Below are 21,617 nucleotides of genomic sequence, written 5' to 3' on the forward strand. Positions count from 1 at the left end.
AAATATAACTTAGATACACAATAAGTATACATGACCAAAACATTATTTTGCTGTACAAAAAGAATCAGGCTCTGAATTATTGTACAATTAGCTTGTGAAGGAAATCAAAAATGCATTGTGCATAAATATAGGGATTGGGAATTTAATGTAATGGTTTTTAGTCATCTCCCAGAGTTATTTTTCTGGGGATAGCTAGTTCAGTTCATTACTGCTCCATTAGAAATGATTTGGTTGATCTTGTTGCTGAGGATGGCCTGATCCATCAGGACTAGTCATCATCTAGTATTGTTGTTGAAGTATATAATGATCTCCTGGTCCTGCTCATTTCACTCAGCATCAGTTCGTGTAAGTCTCTCCAGGCCTTTCTGAAATCATCCTGTTGGTCATTTCTTACAGAACAGTAATATTCCATAATTTTCATATACCACAATTTATTCAGCCATTCTCCAACTGATGGACATCCATTCAGTTTCCAGTTTCTAGCCACTACAAAAAGGGCTGCCACAAACATTCGTGCACATACAGGTCCCTTTCCCTTCTTTATAATCTCTTTGGGATATAATCCCAGTAGTAACACTGCTGGATCAAAGGGTATGCACAGTTTGATAACTTTTTGAGCATAGTTCCAAACTACTCTCCAAAATGGTTGGATTCGTTCACAACTCCACCAACAATGCATCAATGTCCCAGTTTTCCCGCATCCCCTCCAACAATCATCATTATTTTTTCCTGTCATCTTAGCCAATCTGACAGGTGTGTAGTGATATCTTAGAGTTGTCTTAATTTGCATTTCTCTGATTAATAATGACTTGGAGCATCTTTTCATATGACTAGAAATAGTTTCAATTTCTTCATCTGAGAATTGTCTGTTCATAAGGGATTTATTTTTTCAAGTCTGCTAATTGTGTTTTTAAATTCTGCTCAGTTTTCTACATTGAAAGCTCTAACCTGTGACTGAAATTTATAACTAATTTTATGTTTTATGAATTTCATTTCTTTTGTAAATTATTCTAAAGTTACTAGGACTTTTTTTCATGATATCTGGTGACCCCACAAAAGTCTTTTATCACTTTGATTACTCTTTGCAATTTTACTCATTCTTGCTTTCTTTAGGATTCTTTCTATGGTCTTTTAGGTTCTTCCTTATTTATATTCTCATCACTCATTTCTATTAAGCCTAACCCAGCTGCTACATGAGTAAATTCTCAATCCATTTAATTCCTATTCCACTTTATTCTTTACTTACATGTGGTTGGGCAAAGTCTGTGTATGTTGTTACTTTGAGAACTGAATTCCTTCAGTAAAAAAATCCATTGCAGTTCTCCCAAATTATATTATTTTAATTTTTTGAATCTTTTGATTATATTGAAATTTTCTTTTTCATCATGGTGGCATTGCAACAAAAGATTTTCAAGGGAAGAAAACTTCCTAACATCATATCAAGCATATCCAAGTTAGTAAATATTTAACTTCATCTGTAGCTTGAACTACTTACACTAAAAAATAGGAAGATGTTAGTTTCTCAATTAATATATGGAAAAATCCTCAAATATATTGCTAATTCTCTTCTTCATGTTATCTGAAAGTGGAGCAACCCAAAAGTGCTTTGCTAATTATTTGCTAAACATGATTTTGAATATATTATTAGTTTCAGGTAGCACCAAAGTTTCTACTATCAATTGATGCTTTTTGCACTTAGAAATTTTGTAAGTAGCCTTGTCACAGAATACATGTAATCCTTCTGATATCACAACCTACTTTATTAAAAAAAAACTGTTTAAAAAATGAGTAAATGCTGAGAAATTATTAACATCCAACCTTTGCACCTAGCAAGAAAAAGCATAAGCATCCACTGTGTACAAAGCACTATGCTGAAAAGTGAGCCTCTGTTCTTGAAGAGTTCACATTCTAATTGAAGAGACAACACATATAGAGGATGCCAACTGTAGGTCAAATGAAAAAGTCCCATTATCCTTAGGGTACAATAACAAAGTGGATGGTAATAGAGCCATTTTGATGTTTCCATTGGGGGAAAAAAAGATATGAGAATCCAATTTCCTTCCTTCATTTCAGAAATGGGGTACTACAGACATGGAACAATGCACATAATGTTGGATTAAATCACACGTTGTTTAGTTTTCTTCTCCTGTTTCTTTTGTTGGGGCTAGCCTGGTGTTAGGCTAGCCACTGTAGTTGATCAGACAGTGATCAATACCTATTATATGCCAGACGCTATGCTAAGTTTTGAGGATAAAAATACAATGAATGAAATAATACCTAGTCAACAGTAAGGACTTTACATTTTAATAAGGAAGACGTGTACATTTCCACATTTCCAATTTATATAGAATGGTGGAGCCTAAATGATGGAGTACCAGTACAGCCTAAGACAACCCCATAGATCTTCCAGATTGCAAAAATCCACCAGAATATTCCCTAATCAGGAAATCCAGGAAAAAACCCAAAGTGAGTCATTTTGCCAATCCTGGTCAGCATAAGGAGAGAGATAAGTCTGTGGACTCTGAGAATGGGATCTGGCCAGGAAAGGCCTCACAAAGTGTTCCAGCTCAGAAAGGAGCTGTGTATGAGGGCAAGAGTCCTCTTCACCCTCCAGTCCAGTGTAGAGGAAGTTACTTGTGCAGAATGAAGAGAAAACTGCTCTCTGGCCAATTTGTTACTTACATCTCAATTCCAGGTCATAGATCCAGCAATAAGATCCAAAGAAGGAGACCTGCACCAGGGGTGACATTATAGGATAAGGAGCAGTTGCATGTCCTTAGCTGGGTACTGAAAAAGGAACACATCCCCAAGCAAGCAGCAGTTGTATGGCTCCAACTGAAGGATTAGAGCAAGGTCTCAATTCCAGCCTTTGGCTTTCTCTGAAATCTGCAATAAGGCAGAAATATCAGACCAAAGGGCACCCTACAGTTCTGTTATTCTAAACTAATAGACCTTCCCAGCTGACTGACAGTGACTAAATCTAGCAGCAATCTATTGAAACTCAAATGAAGGACAAGGCCACAAGCATGTTGCTCAGACTCAAACCCAGGTCCATAACTAGCAAAGCTCAGGCCAGGTAGGTGGATATCTAATTTTTTCTTGCGTCAGACAATTTGAGAGCACTGAAAGCTTTCAGATCCTTACCCCAAGCTGTCCCTGAGATCCTTAAATAATTCTACTTTCAGTAGCCTAAGGAGTCAGCAACAGGACCAGCCCAGGAATTTCCTTCAGCAAGGTGCAGAGCCCAGACTTAGCATAAAGGCCAAAATTAGGAAGCAGGCTAGAGGAAAAGTAAATAAAAACAATTTTCAACCATAAAAAACTATTAACTATGACAAAGATGCTCAAAAAAATAAATTCAATAGAAAAGAATAACTCCAAGACATCTATTAACAAGAGTTAAAAAAAGATTTTACAATTGAGATGAGCATTAGAAGAAAGAAACTGAAAAAATATATAAGAGCTATGGAATAAAGAATTGGAAAGAGAATTAAGTGTTGCACAAGAAGTACAAAACCTTATCCAATTAACCATCTCTCTAAAAATTAGAATAGACCACCAAATCGAAGCTAGTAACTCCATAAAAGAACAAGAAATATTAAAACAAAATCAAAAAGTCTGAAGAAAATGTAAACTAATTTATGTAAAAACAACTGACCTGGAAAACAGATAAGGAGCTAAGCTTCATATCTAAGTGGGTGGTTGAGCAACATCTTGAAGAGAAGGATTCTTTGAGGCAGACATGAGGAGGCAACATGGCAGGTAAGGCATTGGGATAGTCAATGCAAAAATGTGAAGATGGAAGATAGGATATTATTGTGCAAGGAATAGCAGAGGAAAGGAAAGTTTGCCTGGATCACAGAGTATATTGGAAATAACATTGAGTGAGTCTGGAGATACAGATTGATATTAGATCATGCAGGACTTTAAAAACCAAACAAAAAAGTTTGTATTTTATTCTTTCCTTGTAATAAAGAGCCCCAGAGAGAAATCACATTGTCAGATTTGTATTTAAGGAAAATCACTCTAGTAGCATTAAGTAGGGTAGACTGGAGTGATGAGAAAACTTGAGGCAGGAGCCCAATTTGAGTGTTGCAGTAAAATAGAAGGGTTTGCATGCAGAAGATGTTGTGGAACTGTATATTCAGGTTAAACATCCCTAGTTCTTTCAACTGATTCTTCTATGTATGAACTTATAGTCTTTTCCTATACTATGTACCTGCTGTCTGAATATTTTCCCAGTAATATTGGGATATAATATTCCAAGTATGATGTAGCCAGAACAGAGTACAACAGGATTCTTTGAATACTGTGTCAGTCACCTGTAAGTGACTGATTGGCCAATAAGGAGGGTTCAGTATTATGTACCTACCATGTGTCAGACCCTTTACAAAGCATTTGAGGATATAAATTGATAGCAGACATTTGTCTTTCTCAGAAAGACAAAACAACAAAATCCCAATACTTGTCCTCAGCTTACTGTTTAATAAAGGAGCCATATTAAAACACCTAGGTACAAACAATATAGAGAGAATACATTGCAGGGTAGACTGTCATATTTAGGATTCATGTAGTTTGAATAAAAAAGAATGCTACTTTCTTAGGTTGCTTAGTTAATAGATCTTGAGTTCAATTTATATTGTTCATATTGATCTCTGGGGATCACTGGGGATCACTGTGATTGAACATTTACTTTTTGATTTTCCTAATGTATGGCAGATAATATGATGAATGAGTTCATGAATATCCAAATCTTTGCAATTTTAAATATTTCCACTATAAGCTTAGTAAAAGTAGGACAAATAAGAATATATAAAAAGTACAATAATGTAAATAAAGTAAGCATGATGAGGTAACAAAAATTCAGTAAAAAATCAGAATAGTACTACAATATTGTCTACTGTATTTATTGAACTAACAGTATTATACAATATTGTCAGAATTAAATGCATATCAAACTTTCCTGTTAACAATTGATTGATTATATAGGGGAAGGTATTTGGGGTCATGTGATATTTCAATGTTTGGTTGAGAACCTATTATGTTGAAATAAATGTATTAAATTTCAAAAGATTCAACATGAGAACAAGCTTCTTGGCACAATGCTGAGAACATAATGCTTCTATAGTAGATACATATCTAATTGCTTGATAAAAATCAAGTTTTTGTCTATTTGTTTTCTTTAGCTTTAAAGAAGCCCCTTATTTCAGTTTCTCAGCAAGAAAGTCATCAAGAAAATGTACATCCTCCAACTGGAGAACCTCATCCTCCAAATATGGCACCAGGTATGAACTTTTACTTTTTATAATTATATTTTATGAACTATTTTGAAACTATAATGAAATTGGCTTTTTTGAGAACTGGAAATTATACACAGTTTTTACATTTTCACATCTTCTGTTAGAATTTTTAAATGCCCATTTGCTAATGGCATGATAACTTAAAGGTAGGCTAAATAGTAGTACATTTATAATGGGGTTTTGGTGTGTGCAAAATTTGTTTTCTGTACTCATTTGGAAGTACTATTTTATAGAAGAATGAAAACATGAGGAATATCCATATCCACAAAGTGGATTTTACTTATAGGATTTGTTTGTTTTGTAAATCAGAAGACTGAATATTTATTTAGCATACCAAATTCAGTTTTAAAAGACCATTTACTTCACCACTTACTGTACTAATTCATCAAATTATGTGACATATACATTTGCTCATTGCTGACACCTTAACTGAAAAGCACCTAGATCGAGAAACAAAGAAAGACATGATGACTGATGAGTCGGAGAGCGATGAAGTTTTAATTTAAAGTAATTTTTAAAATTAAAAACTAGCAAAATGTATGGCCATCCAAAAATGATATTTATGGTGATAGATTCATAAATTACTTTACATACTTCCCTTTTACCCATAGAACTTCAAAAATTTAACAGTCTCTCTTAAAATTGTTCTTAAAAAATTAATGACCTTTTTATTCATTCTTCCCATTTCTCTTTTACATTCTTTCCTCTGAATACTTAACTCTTGGGTTCCACAAGGTCTTTAGATTTCAAAAAATCTATGAATTTGGATAGGAAAAAAATTACATCTTTTTTTTCCCACTACTGTTTAGTCTGGTCAGGACGGATGACTCATTTAGTATTCAAGTAATTTTAATCTAATTTTCAGATTGAGTTTTACTTCAAAATATAAACTAATATTTACATTAATTGAAAGTATTCTACCATGTTAATCTGGTTTTGAGAGAATTTTGGTAATCAGTAAGATAGATGTATACTCTATGAATATCTAAAAGCATATTTGTAGTTAGAAATAACGCAAGAAATAATAAAATGGTTAAAAAGGAGGGAAGGAAACAAACATTTATTAAACCCTTACTGTGTGCTATCAATATATTGGGAAATACCTGTTTTCTGGAGCTAAGGTCCAGCAAGCAAGCCATGCCTTGAGTTTGGCATAACAGTCCTTTGTGCTCAGCCTCTGGATGATCTTCCCCTTTGACAAAATTATATTGCTTTGATCAGGACCAGGTATTCTCTGAACTCAGACAAGTATCTTCTGTGTTCATGTGCTGGTCATGAAGCCCCACTCTGAATCACACTTGTCTCACTGTTGCTGTTTTCCCTCCTTGTCAGGGATACAGCTCCCGACACCACATGAAAATGGACTCTTTCCCTTCCCTCCTTAAGAGGCGGGGCCCCTAGCACATGAGTTCTTGCTTACAAGCCCTTTCCCTCACTTTGAAATTATACTTCTATTGAATTCCTGATTCTCCTGTCTCTAGTCTGCTCTGTTTGGTTCCAGTCATCCACAGGTTAGAAGCCAGTTCCATTAGGTTGATAGTGCCATGCTATACTAAGCATTGAGGAAACAAATACAAGCAAAAAGAAGACAGTCCTTGTTGTCTGAGAGGGGAAATACACAAAAGGGAGCTGAACAGCTGAGGTGGTGGTGAGATTAGGGGATGGAAAATAGTTATGAGAGCCTGGAGAGGAATGAAGGCCAGCAGAAACAATCTTAGGGGAGAAGAATACAAGTTTTACAGAAAGATATTCCAGGTTGAAAAGACTACGGAAGTGGTTGGATATTTCAGGACCAAGTGGCCATTGAGCTGCAGGCTCCCAAGGAGTCCCAAGTTTAGGCAAAAGCCAGTTATGAAGTTCAAAAGGTAGGAACTAGGCCGGGATGAGAGAGTCACATTAGTGTCCAACTTTAAGAAGTCAAGTTTTCTTTAGGTTTTCAGAATCAATTTGTTGTTGTAAATGCTGGGCTTTGTCAAAATACAAAATTAACTTGATGTTTTTATGCCACAGATTTGCATGTTAGCCACATTGGAAACTCTGATATTTTGAAGCAGATCCCTCCCAATCCTCTTCAGCGTTTAATTCCTGGCCCAAATTTGGAAAATGAAAATGAACACAAGTTTCAGACAGATATGTTAAAGCAGGCTTCAAAGGATAGAGCTGGTGACTTCCATAAGATGAAACAAAGTAAGAGTCAATTTGTTACCATCATTTATCATTCTTAAATGCATTTCTTTATTAGCATCTTCACAAATCTGAAGCTCAGCCTTCATTGTGATCTTCAGTTTTAGCATCTTAATATCCATAGTAAGAGTTTCCTCTGACCTATGTATTCCACTTTTGAATTCTCTTCTAATCCAGAGATAGCATGGGGTACGTTTAAAAAAAAGAATCTGGATTGAAATCCCTGCTCTGCCACTTACTGCCTATGTGACCTTGGACAAGTACCTTAACCTTTCTGACCCTTAATTTTTTTACCTGTCAAATAATGGAGTAGAGGAAACTGAGGTTCTTTCCAGCTTTTTACCATATTATTCCAAATATAGTCTATATCTCTAAAATGAGATTTCTTTAAAAAGAAATAAATGTACACTGGAGGAAAAAGATCAGGTTTTATTCAAGATTTGGGGGGGGAAAAGCTCTATCTATATTCAGACTAGTATAATATTAATTGAAAGATTGATGAAACTTAAAAAAAAAAAAAAAAACCAAGGACAGCTAGGTGGCATAGTGGATAGAGCATCAGCCCTGAAACCAGGAGGACCTGAGTTTATTTTTTTTTTTTTTTTCCCTTTTTTTTTTTTTTTTTTTTTTTTTTTTTTTTTTTTTTTTTATTTAATAGCCTTTAATTTACAGGATATATACATGGGTAACTTTACAGCATTAACAATTGCCAAACCTCTTGTTCCAATTTTTCACCTCTTACCCCCCCACCCCCTCCCCGGGATGGCAAGATGACCAGTAGATGTTAAATACATTAAAATATAAATTAGATACACAATAAGTATACATGACCAAACCGTTATTTTGCTGTACAAAAAGAATCAGACTCTGAAATATTGTACAGTTAGCTTGTGAAGGAAATCAAAAATGCAGGTGTGCATAAATATAGGGACTCGGAATTCAATGTAATGGTTTTTAGTCATCTCCCAGAGTTCTTTTTCTGGGTATAGCTAGTTCAGTTCATTACTGCTCCATTAGAAATGATTTGGTTGATCTCGTTGCTGAGGATGGCCTGATCCATCAGGACTGGTCATCATCTAGTATTGTTGTTGAAGTATATAATGATCTCCTGGTCCTGCTCATTTCACTCAGCATCAGTTCGTGTAAGTCTCTCCAGGCCTTTCTGAAATCATCCTGTTGGTCATTTCTTACAGAACAGTAATATTCCAATAATTTTCATATACCACAATTTATTCAGCCATTCTCCAACTGATGGACATCCATTCAGTTTCCAGTTTCTAGCCACTACAAAAAGGGCTGCCACAAACATTCGTGCACATACAAGGACCTGAGTTTAAATGTGGTCTCAGGCATTTAAGACTTTTTAGCTGTGTGACCTTGGGTAAGTCAATTAACACCAATTGACTCAGCAAAAAGAAAGGAAAAATAAAGATGAAATGACGGAACAGACTAGTGCCCTGGTGCTTATTTCAGATGAGTTTTTTTCTTGTTGCTTTTGATTATTTTTAATTGTGTCTTGAAGTCAAGAAAACCAAATTTTGGTGAGCTGGCAAATTGAAAAGGTAAAAAAAAAAATTAGAGAATTTTTTGAAAATACAATTTTATGTTTTCCTTCAACCTAGCTCAAATGCTACTTTCTGCAAGAAACCTTTCCTAGTTCTTGCTAGTGCTAATAACTTCCCTCTAAAATTATCTTCAGTTTACCCTGGATATATCTTGCATGTACATAGTTGTGTTTGTATGTTGTCTTCTCCATCAGAATGTAAGCTTCTTGAGTAGAGTCTGGATTGTTTTTGTCCTTTTTTGTATCACTACCACTTAGCATAATGCCTGCCCACTTCTTGTTCAGCTATTTCTGTGATTTATGATTCTTTGTGACCCCATTTTGGGATTTTCTTGGCAAATATATTGGAATGGTTGGCCATTTCCTTCTCTAGCTCATTTTACAGAAGAGGAACTGAGGCAGACTAGGGTAAGTGACTTGCCCAAAAGTTATACAGCTAGTTAAGTGTCTCAAGCCAGATTTAAACTCAGAAATATGAGTCTTCCTGATTCTAAGCCTTTCTCTATCCACCTAGCTGCTGAGCCTGCCTATAGTAAACACTTAATAGGTGCTTATTGATTTGACCTAAATCTTTGGAATTTTATTTTAAAATAGTATTTACAGAGTGTTAGCCTTTATGAGTCCGTTTTTTTAGTGATAATTGCTTTTTTTTGGATTTCAGACGCCTGTGCAATTATTCTAATTTTCTCTGCTTTTCAATAGATTTCTCTCCTTGATATTTTTAAAATATACATGCTAATCTTTTGCAAAATAATATGTAAAAAGCACATATGTTCATCAGAGATGGAACAGATCATTTGTGAGTTCCTCATGTGCCTTTACAGTTACAATGACTTCACAAAATAAATACGTAATATAGCTTGGAGAGCAGAATTTAGTCCTTACAAATATTTATAAAAAGTAATAATTAAAAATATACTTTATTTGATCCTCCTCCTTCCCACTTTTGCCCCTAGGTATTTGTGATTGCCTACTTTGTCTTCTCAGTATTGTAAAAATAATGACTAAGTACTATATATATATTTCCTTAAATCTTCATGTTTGACTAACATTCTAGGTAGACAAATAGTAATTAGATAAGAAAATATAAATTGTCATTTTGTTTCATTACTTTCTGTAAATCTTTTTAATATCTTTTTAAATAAACCTTGTTGCTGTCTTCATATTGATAAATGGTTTTGTTTTTTAGTAACCAGAGGTTAGGGATTGGACCTCTGATTTCATTGGTATAAGGAACTTTCTGGTAAGGACATTTCTTCTCCTAAAGTAGGTTAGCACCTTCTCTGCCAATTAGGGCCTTAGAGAGTTGCCTTTGTTTTTGTATTTGCTTGTTTAACCTCCAACATAGGTTTTTTTTCTTTTTTTGTCTTCTTTTTTGTAGAGGGCTGAAACTAGCTGGTACTTCACACTTTTTGAAGAGATAATATATACAGATATTTTAAAAATCATCTTTTACTAAAATGTTACTGAATAATGTAAGCTACATTTTATTTTAAAATACTTCAGCTAGGCTGGTTTTTAATCTATGTGTTCTTAAAACTGTATTATGATTTTAAAGTTTTGTAAGTCTTGTGAAAAGCTAAATATTTTCTTTAACTAAAGAAGAGTTAGTTTGACTTCATTTCGGTCTTGTTTTATGTGTGAAAAAAGATTTTACTTAGAAAATAATTTAAGAGCAGAATTCTTTACTTTTATAGACTTAGCCACAAAATCATTTTAATACTTTACCTATGTGTATAGAAAAGGACTAAAAATATCCATATAACAAAACCTTCCTCAGGATTAAATGATTTTTTACAATATTCTTTACAATAATAGAGGCATATGCCACTTAAATTTGCCTTAATAGCCTACTTTATTTCACATTAAACATTCAGCTCCATCCTAAAATCATTTCTTTGCTAATCCCTAGAGCCAAAACTCACCCAGCTTTGATTACTCACTAGGAAAACACCAAAGAAAAGTAAACACAAAGAAAAAGAGAAGAAAAACAAAACATTTCACCCCATTCCATATATTGCTATAAGGGTTTAGTACTTGTTCGTTGTTCTGTACACTCTGGGGAAATGGGATATACTTATCCCAACTGTGGAAAATAGATTCTTTTCTTTTCTTTTTAAAGCTCAAACTATTATCTATAGATAGATTTTAACTAGATGGTAAAGGTTTCCTGAGCAGGGAAGAGTTCCTCTTCATTATGCTAAATTTTTTGCTTTTTTCCTTATGCTTAATGACATTCAAGCCTCTCCATATATAACCTCCACCCTTTCTGTGTCCCAAACTTATTGGTTTTCCCACCATAAATCTCGTGAGTTCCATTAATTACTTTCTCTGTGAGATCTCCACATTGCATGTCTGATGATATATCCATATATCATTTTAATCATTTAGCTTCATTTTGTGTATAGTTTCAAGTCTCTGTGTGCTGTTGTCATTTGTTCTTTCTTCTCAAGAGCACCAAGACATCAGGGATGATGCCATGACATGCAAACGAATTGGATTTAAGTAAGAAAGGGCTGTATAAGGTCACCTGCTTCACTTTCTCCTCCAGAATCATCAAGATACAAATCAGGAGGATTGGAGATGGCCTGGATGATATAAGAGACCTTGGCCTTTTTAACAGAGTCTGGTTTGACTGAGACAATGCCCATTCAGTGATTAAGAATAGACAAGATATGAGAGAAATTACCTTTTTTACCTAATAAAAAAGAAAAAAAAATCAGTCTGGGAAGGGAAGACTCTGAGAGGTTCTGGCCAAAATGGAAACAGTTGCTATTTACATTCAATATGAGTCAATCTGGACTCAAACTGTGACTAACTGTGGCTTGACTATTATTAGCCAATCGGTGAGAGCCAGTGATTTGAGTTTAAAGGTTTGTCCTTAAAAAAGAAATCTATCCAGCAAACCCCAAGTTATCTTAAATTAATTGGGGATACATACTTATCAGATCTTCTGATTTCCCCTTTGAATTTAAAAAAAAAAACATATATAGCTAGGAATTACTTATCAGACTTGTTCATCAGTATTGATAGTTTATCTGGTAACATTGTACAGTGAATAAAGTGCAGGATTTGGAGTCAACGTCTGGGTTCAAATTTCCTGTCAATTACTTTGTTACTGTAGGCAAGTTGCTTAATAGTCTCTAAACCTCAGACCACCCTAAGGCTATAAGTTACAGGGCTAGTGATCTTTGTTTTTGGGTACACCAAAGAAATGACAGACATCTGATAGATTTAACAAATGTCCAGTTAACATCTGGTCCCAATCAATCCAGACATAAAGTCTTGCTGTATGTCTAAAGTGCCATACAGCTGAGTTCTAAATGCATCATCTTTTGCTGTTTTCTAATTGAATGTTAGAATGGGGGATGAGGGAGAATTACATCTTCATTTTTACTAACCTCCAACTGAAATTTAGTATTTCCTTCCGTTATTAGTGTAGACAACAAACACACAGGTGTGTACGTGCACACATTTTATGAAAACATGATATGAAGAATTTTATTATTATATCTTTCTGAATCAAGAAATAAATTCTTAATGTATTACCTTAAATTCTCAATTCTGGCATTTTCCCAAGAAGCAAAATGTTGTTTTGGACAATTTTCATTCGGACCTACATTTAGATACCTTCCCAGAAGAATATGTTGTTGAGCATGTTGTTTGCTTCTTTAGATTTTAAAGTAATAAAAAATACAACCTGGTTTGTTTTTGAAGGATGAAGGATTTTTGCAATAACAGGACACTGTGCTCATAGAGGGCTAGGCTAGAGAAGGGTGGCCAGGAAAAGTAAATACAATTCCTATTGATGAATTCAACAAATATTTTGAAATCATTTCTTACATGAAAAATAACATAAAAACTGTATCGGAAACTATATTCCCTTTAGGCTAAATTCATGTGAAAGGAAAATATTCTCCATCTCTTCACAGATTTATTTTAAGAGACAATACTGGATTAAGACTCATAAGACCTGGATTTGAGTGTGTTGTCTGCTACTTTACTTTCTGTGTAACTGTAGGCAAATTACTTAACCTTTCAGAATCTCTGGCTCCTCATTTGCAAAATGTAGAGGTTTGATTACTTCAGGACTTCTTAGGATCCATAGACCGCTTCCCCAAGGGTGAGTTGTGGGTAGATTGCAGGGCTCTGTGAATCTGAATTAGGAAGGAAAAAAAATTACATCTTTATTTTTACTACCATCTGAATGAAATTTAGCATTTCCTTCAATTATGAATGTAGGCAACAACATATTTCTTTTTTATACTAATAAGTTTTTATTTTTCAAAATATATGAAAAGATAGTTTTCAACATTCACCCTTGCAAAACCTTGCTTTTCAAATTTTTCTCCCTCCCTTCCCACCTCTTCTACTTAGCAAGTAATTCAATATAGGTTAAACATGTGCAATTCTTCTAAACATATTTCCACATTTATTGTGTTGCACAAGAAAAATCAAATCAAAATGGGGGGAAATGAGAAAGAAAAAGCAAGCAAGCAGACAACAACAAAAATGAAAATATTATGTTGTGATCCACATTTAGTCCCAATAGTCCTTTCTCTGGATGCAGAAGGCTCTCTCTATCACAAGTCTATTGGAATTGGTGTAAATTACTTCATGGATGAAAAGAGCCAAGTCCAACACAATTGATCATCACATAATCTTGCTGTTGCCATGTATAATGTTCTCTTGGTTCTACTCACTTCATTTAGCATCAATTGATGTCTCTCCATGCCCTTCTGAAATCATTCTGCTGATCTTCTCTTATAGAACAATAATATTCCATTTCATTTATATATCATAATTTATTCAGCCATTCCACTCAGTTTCCACTACAAAAAGTGGTGTTACAAAACAGTTTTGCATATGTGAGTCCTTTCCCCTTTTTTATCTCTTTGGGATAGAGACTCAATGGATACACTGCTGGATCAAAGAGTATGCACAGTTTGATAATCCTTTGTGCATAGTTTGAAATTACTCTCTAGAATGGTTGGATTAGTTCACAACTCCACCACCAATGTATTAATTAGTGTCCCAGTTTTCTCACATCCCCTCCAACATTTATCATTATCTTTTCCTGTCATCTTAGCCACTCTGAGAGGTGTGAAATGGTATCTCAGAGTTATCTTAATTTGCATTTCTCTAATCAATAGTGATTTGGAGCATTTTTTCATATGACTAGAAAAAAGTCTGTTCATATCCTTTGACCATTTATTAATTGGAAAATGATTATCTTCTTATAAATTTAGTCTATTCTTTATATATTCTACAAATGAGGCCTTTATCGGAAACTCTGAAAGTAAAAAACTTTTCTCAATTTTCAGCTTCCCGTCTAATTTTAGCTGCACTGGTTTTATTTGTACAAAAACTTTTAAATTTAATATAACTATTATCTACTTTGCCTTCATAATGATCTCTAGTTCTTCTTTGGCCAAAAATTCCTTTCTTCTCCACAGAAATATTCTTTGTTCTCCTAATTTGCTTATGTCTAAATCATGAATCTATTTCAGCCTTAACTTGGTAAAAGGTAGGTGAGTCAATGCCTAATTTCAGCCATATTATTTTCTAGTTTTCCCAGCAATTTTTGGCAACAGCAAACTTCTGATAAAGGCTCTATAAGCTTCACTAGCCTGCCAAACAGGTCTAGATGATCTGAGACCTTTTCCAGCTTTCAAATCTCTCAGTTCTAAGGAAGAGAAAGTATATTTGAACCAAATATGATCTGTGACCTGGGCAACTGGACACCTTTAACCTCCCATGAGCTAGATCTTACCTTATGATAGAACTTTCTCTGATACCACTGTAACATTGCCATAGGAATGAAGAGACCAGAGTAATCAAGGACTGGACTGGGATGGGATAAGATGGGTATTGGTGAGAGAGTTGAACAGTTAGAAACATTTGAAGAGATAAGAGAAGTATAGTGTACTAGAGAGTGTTAATTAAGCAGGCTGGTGCTAATGACCAAAGTCTAGTACAGTAGGAAGACTAATGAAGTAGATGGGTTAGAAATCGAAAACATTCATTAGCTCAAAATGGGGAGAGAGGGTTATAAAAGGTGAAAAGCTTAGACTATTGAAGGAAAAAAATAAATTATAATGGAGAATTCAGAGATGGGGCAATGATTTGTAACAATGATGTCCATATTTTATCCTTCTTAAGTTGGAAATATAAGTGGAGATAGGAAGGACAAATTTGATCATGGAGGATAGGGATGTTATTATCTTCCATTTAAAATATGGGGATGGGACAGTTAAAGCCTCTTAACACCCTCTTTACAGTAAAACCTTTTTAGTAAAACCACAAATGTATGCAATTAGGCACAAATGAAAGCAGAGGTGCACAATCCTATTGACTCACAAAATAGGAAGTGTTTAAGACCAGTAAATACAATATTCCAGTATCATCTCAAGTTAAGGCCAAGGTTGTCATCTCAGGCTAGTGGTAGACCCCAAGGGATATGCGATTAACCAGTCAAAAGATGAGAAGAAAGTTCCCCTAGGTGCTTGACTCCAGCAAAATCACACTTAGCCTTATTTCTCAGCATTCTCCCCTTCCTTCCTCACTCCTCCCACAGTATTTTTTGGCCTTCTCCAGCCCTACCCTCCCAGCCCCACCTTCACTGCCCAAGTGTGGCAATTATAACCCAAACTAAAAGCTACTCAGCAATGGGTTGATGCCAAGAGACAATTCACCCCCATCGCCCACTTCCCTTTCTTTTTGTTTTTAGTGGGACAGAGAATCACACTGATCAAACAGACTTGAAAGAATTGTGATCTAGAGTTATCTCCTCTCCACAACCCCAGTCTATCTCTGAACTTCCCTATTTCTCTATTTGCCTCCTATTGGGCTGGTGAGTAGGTGATACAGTAGAGAGAGCCCTGAGTCTATTGTCAGAAAGACAGGAGTTCAATTCTAGCCTCAGATTCCTATAGCTGTCTGACCTTGGGCAAGTCAATTTACTATTTTGTCTAGTTTTCTCATCTATAAGGAAGGCTTAAAAAGAAGACTTTAACATTTATTTTCTAATAAAGTGCATGCTCAAAAGAATTTATATATCACTGAACAATAGAAATTACCCTAGCTACTATTGGTGCTGCTTTATAATATTTCTAGAGTCATACTAATTTAATTAACTACTATTCAACAACTATGCATGGCTGATGCAGTGTGTGGCAAGAATAGGTTATACTGAGTTGGTTGATTTATTTCTGAATTCTCATTTATAAATAATCTTACTTTCATTTTTTAAAATATTTAATGTTTTGAGATTTAACAGATTTCTCTACAAACACCCACATAATATCTCTCCCCACCTCAAGAAATATTTCCTGAATGAAAGCAGATTCATTATTTATTAAAAACGAGGAATGTGTCCTTTAAAAAAAATAGCTTTTTATTTTCAAAATATATGTAAAGACGATTTTCAACATTCACCCTTGCAAAACCTTGTGTTCCAAATTTTTCTGTGTACAATATTCTCCTGGTTCTATTCGCTTCATTCAGCAACAATTCATGTAAATATCTCCAGGCCTCTCTGAAATCATCTTGCTGATCTCTTATAGAACAATAATATTCCATTTCATTCATATACCATAACTTATCCCACCATTCTCTAAGTGATGGGCATCCATTCAATTTCCAGTTTCTTACCACTACAAAAAGGGCTGCTGCAAACATTTTCACATATGTGGGTCCCTTTCCCCTTCTTTTTTCTCTTTGGCATATAGATCCACTAGAGACACTACTCTCTAGTGGGATCAAAGGATATGCACAGTTTGATAACCCTTTGGGCATAGTTCCATATTTCTCTCCAGAATGATTGGATCAGTTCACAGCTACACCAACAACATATTAGTGGAGGAATGTATCCTTTAATTTGACTAGTAGGATACTAACACTTAATTAGTGTTCCCCTTTTGTAATCTGAAAAAGATCTAGTTGGTTTTTATCCTTCTCAAAGAGAATCAAAATGATATCATTGTTAAAAATCAAGTTAGTGGGTCTGACTGTGGCTGATCAGACCAATACAAGCTCAAAATGCTCTGCCACAGGTCAGATACAAATAGTCCCTATGAACATTTGAAGGTGGATTCTCTAACTCCTTCATTTCTTCTGAGCTGCTTGAATTCTGCTTTGCTCATAGAGTACAGCACCCTTCTCTGATGAGGGCACACCATGCTAGGCAGTCTTGTGCCAGTATCTCTCATGTCATAAAAATCAATTCTAAAGTTTTTAAGAGATACCTTGAGGGTGTACTTGTATCACTTTTTTTGAACATCTTATGAGCACTCGCCCTGTGTGAGTTCTTCATAATAAAAGTATTTTTGTCAAGTGTACATTTCGTATTTGAATAATGTTGGCTTTTAGTTTAATAATAAATTATCCTGTGTATAATGTGTATTTAAAGTATGAAATTTCATTTGATATATTAATCATTACAACAAAGATTCTTATCTCTGGACTTATTTTAATATGCCCATTCAGAGAACAACTCATTATTGTGATTATAGTAAGTGGTGGTGATACTTTAAATAGAATGACATAATTTTTAAAAATAGATTTTAAAAATAGATATTATAAATAGCAGTATAGTTGGAAAACCGAACAGTATAAACGTCCCAAGTTAATGGAGCAGTGAAATGATTCATTTAGTGATTTTTAAAAGTTTAGGCTGTATTATGATGCTGAAATAGTCTTTGAAATTTTTTTTCTCTCATAGGCTACAATAGCTTTTTATGTTTGAGAAATTTGATAATGACAAATTTGTCATAATCCTTTCATTTTTTAAAATGAATTTTTTTGTATTTCTCTTCTGTCTTTCCATCAACAACATTTTATCTCCTAATTTAAATTAGATGTCTGTTAGGACTTCTAACATTTTAAATAATGACTAGCAAAAAGTCAGGTGAAAATTAAAATATGTTTTATGGTGAATTGTATTCTGCTCATGTTTTCATGGTATTATTCTAATATACTAATGCTGTGATGTTGCCTTTGGGTTCTGTGCTTTAGGGTAGATGAGATCACAGAGTCATACATTCAAAGCATGAGGTCTAATCTCACCTACTCAGTGATTTGCCAAAGATCACACAAGTGGTAAGAAGCAGAGCGAGGATATTATTGTGGGTCTCTTACTCTCTCATATCTATCTATATTTAATTACTTCTATAATGAATAACATTTAGGCTTCCTTTCCTCTGAGAAATGAGAGGGGTCAAAATGTACATGCTTCATATATTTTATTCTATGATGTTTCCAATGTGCTACTCAATGGCAGTTGGAAGTTCATAAAGCAAGACAACATTTATTAAGATCTTAGTATGTGCCAGGTGCTATGATAACTACAAAGAATACAAAGGCAAAAAACAGTCCTTTCCCTTCAAAGAGCTTAATTCTAATGTGGGAGATAACATATAAACTACTAGATACACTCAAAATCTATATGGAATAGATGGAAGGAGGTGGGAGATAGAAAAGTATTAGCAGCTGGGGGGAAAGGGAACAAACTCCTGGAGAGGTGGATCTGACCTGAATTTTAAAGAAAGTTGGAGAAACTAAGTGGAAGAGGTGAAAGAGGATTCCTTCTTGTACGGTTGGTTGATACAAAGGTACAGCTATGGGAGACGGAGGGTTTGTTGTGTTTGAGGAACCTGCAAATAGACCAGTATGGCTGGCTATCTAGTGCCTGGAAGAGAAGGGAGTGGGAGAAAACTGGAAAGGTAGGAAGGAGCCAGGCTTTGAAAAGCTTTGACTATCAAACAAAGGAATGTATATTTAATACTGTTGATGACAGGGAACCACTGGAAATCCTTGACAGGGCAGGCAGTGAATTTTATTTTTTTATTATTAAATAAGGAATTTAAGTTTAGTTCATATGGCTTAAAAGAGAGAGAGTTACTTTGTCTTCCTTTATGAGGGTTACGTAACCCTCATAAAGGAATATATATATATTTTGCTTTATTTGATCTTTTTTGTTTATAATATATTACTTTATACACTGCTTTCCCTTTCTTTACAGAGACTGCACATTAAGCGGTCTTAGAAAAGAAACTTAATTACTTAAAACAAATTAGAAGATTCTTTGATAGCATTAAAAACTCATAATGCTTTAAAGGCTATTTTAAAATGAATCAAGGTATGATTTATGGTATGGTGGTATTGATAAAAATATATGACAAATTATACTGTTGCTGGTAGATTTCTGACTATTCTTCAGTGTTATCACCTAAGTAAAAAGGAGGGAGATATGGTGACATTTGGATAGCATGGTATAAATAGAGTGCTAGAATTTGATTCAGAACATTAGAATTTGAATGCTACCTCAGGTAACTATTAGCTGTGTGACCCTGGGTGGGTCCTTCAACCTACCTTACTTAGCCTTTGTTTCCTTATAAAATGGGGATTAAAAATAATATTTGTCACAGGATTGTTTTAAAGATCAAATGAAAGTATGTAAAGTGCTTTATAGATATATATTTGTTAAACGATAAATTTTTTGACATCTTTTGTAATTATATCACCTAGGTTTCCTATGTCATTTTTGTAAATGTGATGGTTATGAGGTAAAACCTTAGGTGTTTTGGTTTGCAATTTTAATTTTTTTTTAATGATTTCAGGCATTTTTATGGTTGTTGATAGTTTGTATTCCTTCTTTTGAAAATTTCCTCTTCATATATTTTGATAACCTATTTCTTGGGGAATGGCTTTTCTGATATATATTTATGTAAATCTCCTACATATTTTGGATATGAGACCTTTATATTTGCAACAAAGATTTTTCCTATCCAAAGCTTCCTTTCTTCTAGCTACACTGTATTTTTTCATACAAAAACTTTTCAATTAAATAGGTAAAATTATTTTTATATGTCATGGTCATTTCTATTTCATATTGGGTTAAGAATTCTACCTCTAGCATGCAAATTAAATAAAATAGTAGGCTAAGACAAGCAGGGTCATTTTTTCTCTCTCATAAAAGGGTCGAATTTACCTACTTATTTAGTATACCTCCTTCCATTCTCCACTAAGTAGACAAACCATTTAGTGACACATCTGACAGTAACAACCCATACTTAAGCAATATGGGATTCTAGTAAATTCTCATCACAAATTTCATATAAGTAAATTAGTAAATATTAATAAAATTTCATATTAGTAAATTAGCAAGTGTGGTGGAGAAAAAGAACTAATATGAAGAAAGCAAATAGAGAGGAAACACTGGGATTTGGAGTCAGTTGAAGTTTAGGTTCAAATCTTACCTCTAACAGGAGCAAGACATTTGACATTTCTGATCCTCTTTATCCTTATCTGTAAAAATAGGGATAATATTTGTGATTCTTACCCCATAGAATTTTTATGAAGATAAAAAATGAGATATTTAATATAAAACTCTTTTGTAAGAATTATTATTATTCCCAAATAAAAAAATGCCATACAACTCTATTCTCAGCATTTATGTCCTTAATTCCAGCAAAACAATATTTTAAGCTTAATATCCTGCTTGGGAGTAATAAAAGGAATTATGTTTCCTTTAAGACAAATGTCAGGGGCAGCTAGGTAGTGCAGAGTACCAGCCCTGAAGACAGGAGGTCCCAAGTTCAAATCTGGTCTCAGACACTTAACACTTCCTAGCTGTGTGACCCTGGGCAAATCACTTAACCTCAATTATCTCAGGGAAAAAAAATACAAATTTCATAATTTTAAAGCTAACTGTTCAAAAATGAAAAGCTTGAATATATCTTAGCACTAATTAGTTCTTAGCAAAGGGACTTCATGTTACCATCTTTTTAAATAATGTATTATCTTCTATATTTGTTAGCTTTTAAGTTACCTATTAGAATCACCTTAGAATAGTGTTTTCAAATTTATGAATGAATCCAGGCTAATTAAATGTATTTATTTAAAACCTCAGCTTTCAGGTTGTCTAAGACATCTCAATTGTTCCTAATTTGATCTGTGCTTTCTTTAGTGGACATACTATTTCTGGTAGTATTAATATGGTTTTATTTTGTGATTCTGTTACTTAATTTTCTGCTTTTCTTAGTTTTCTCCTTTTCATAAATTTGGACAAAGCATTCTTAGAACAATTACTCCGAGTAAATGACTCTGAGGAACTGACCAAATTTTAGTAACAAGAATGCATAAAGAGTTGTTTGCATCTAAGCACTACCACATTAGTTACTTAAAGCACATAAGGAATTGCTAATTCTATAACAGGATTTAAGAATATTGCTTACTTTGTTTTAACAATTTTAAATGTTGCATGTTGAAAAAAAGCAAATATATAGTTGGTTCTTTTTAGAAATATTATCATTTTTACTGCTTGCATTTGTACCATTTATGTAACTCTTGGGAAAAGGAACAGTCAGTACTGCCAAAAATATTGTTGCTGTTGTGAAGAAATCTCTGGATTTCTTGAAAGTGGGCTGTCTGAATCTTGTCATATTTCTTAATTCTCTCTTTTTATTCAGTTACTTATTCACTCTATTTTCTGTGTGTCATCTTTTTTTGGAGGGGAGGCTCCAAATTGACTTCATCTTCTCATGTCTTTTTTCCTTAGAAATTTTTTT

General features: G+C 34.1%; 1 protein-coding gene across 4 annotated transcripts in view; it reads left to right on the top strand.

Annotated features, from left to right (window-relative positions):
* Positions 1 to 21,617, top strand: part of CASC4 (cancer susceptibility 4) — an 81,473-nt gene that overhangs the window by 51,836 nt on the left and 8,020 nt on the right. For all 4 annotated transcript variants that reach the window (XM_031952219.1, XM_031952221.1, XM_031952220.1 and 1 more), the window contains exons 7-8: positions 5,187 to 5,285; positions 7,311 to 7,487. In XM_031952219.1, the coding sequence (XP_031808079.1) occupies positions 5,187 to 5,285; positions 7,311 to 7,487 (276 nt within the window). The remainder of the gene's footprint in view (positions 1 to 5,186; positions 5,286 to 7,310; positions 7,488 to 21,617) is intronic.

Source organism: Sarcophilus harrisii, chromosome 2 (genome assembly GCF_902635505.1).
Source record: "Sarcophilus harrisii chromosome 2, mSarHar1.11, whole genome shotgun sequence".
NCBI lineage: Eukaryota > Metazoa > Chordata > Mammalia > Dasyuromorphia > Dasyuridae > Sarcophilus > Sarcophilus harrisii.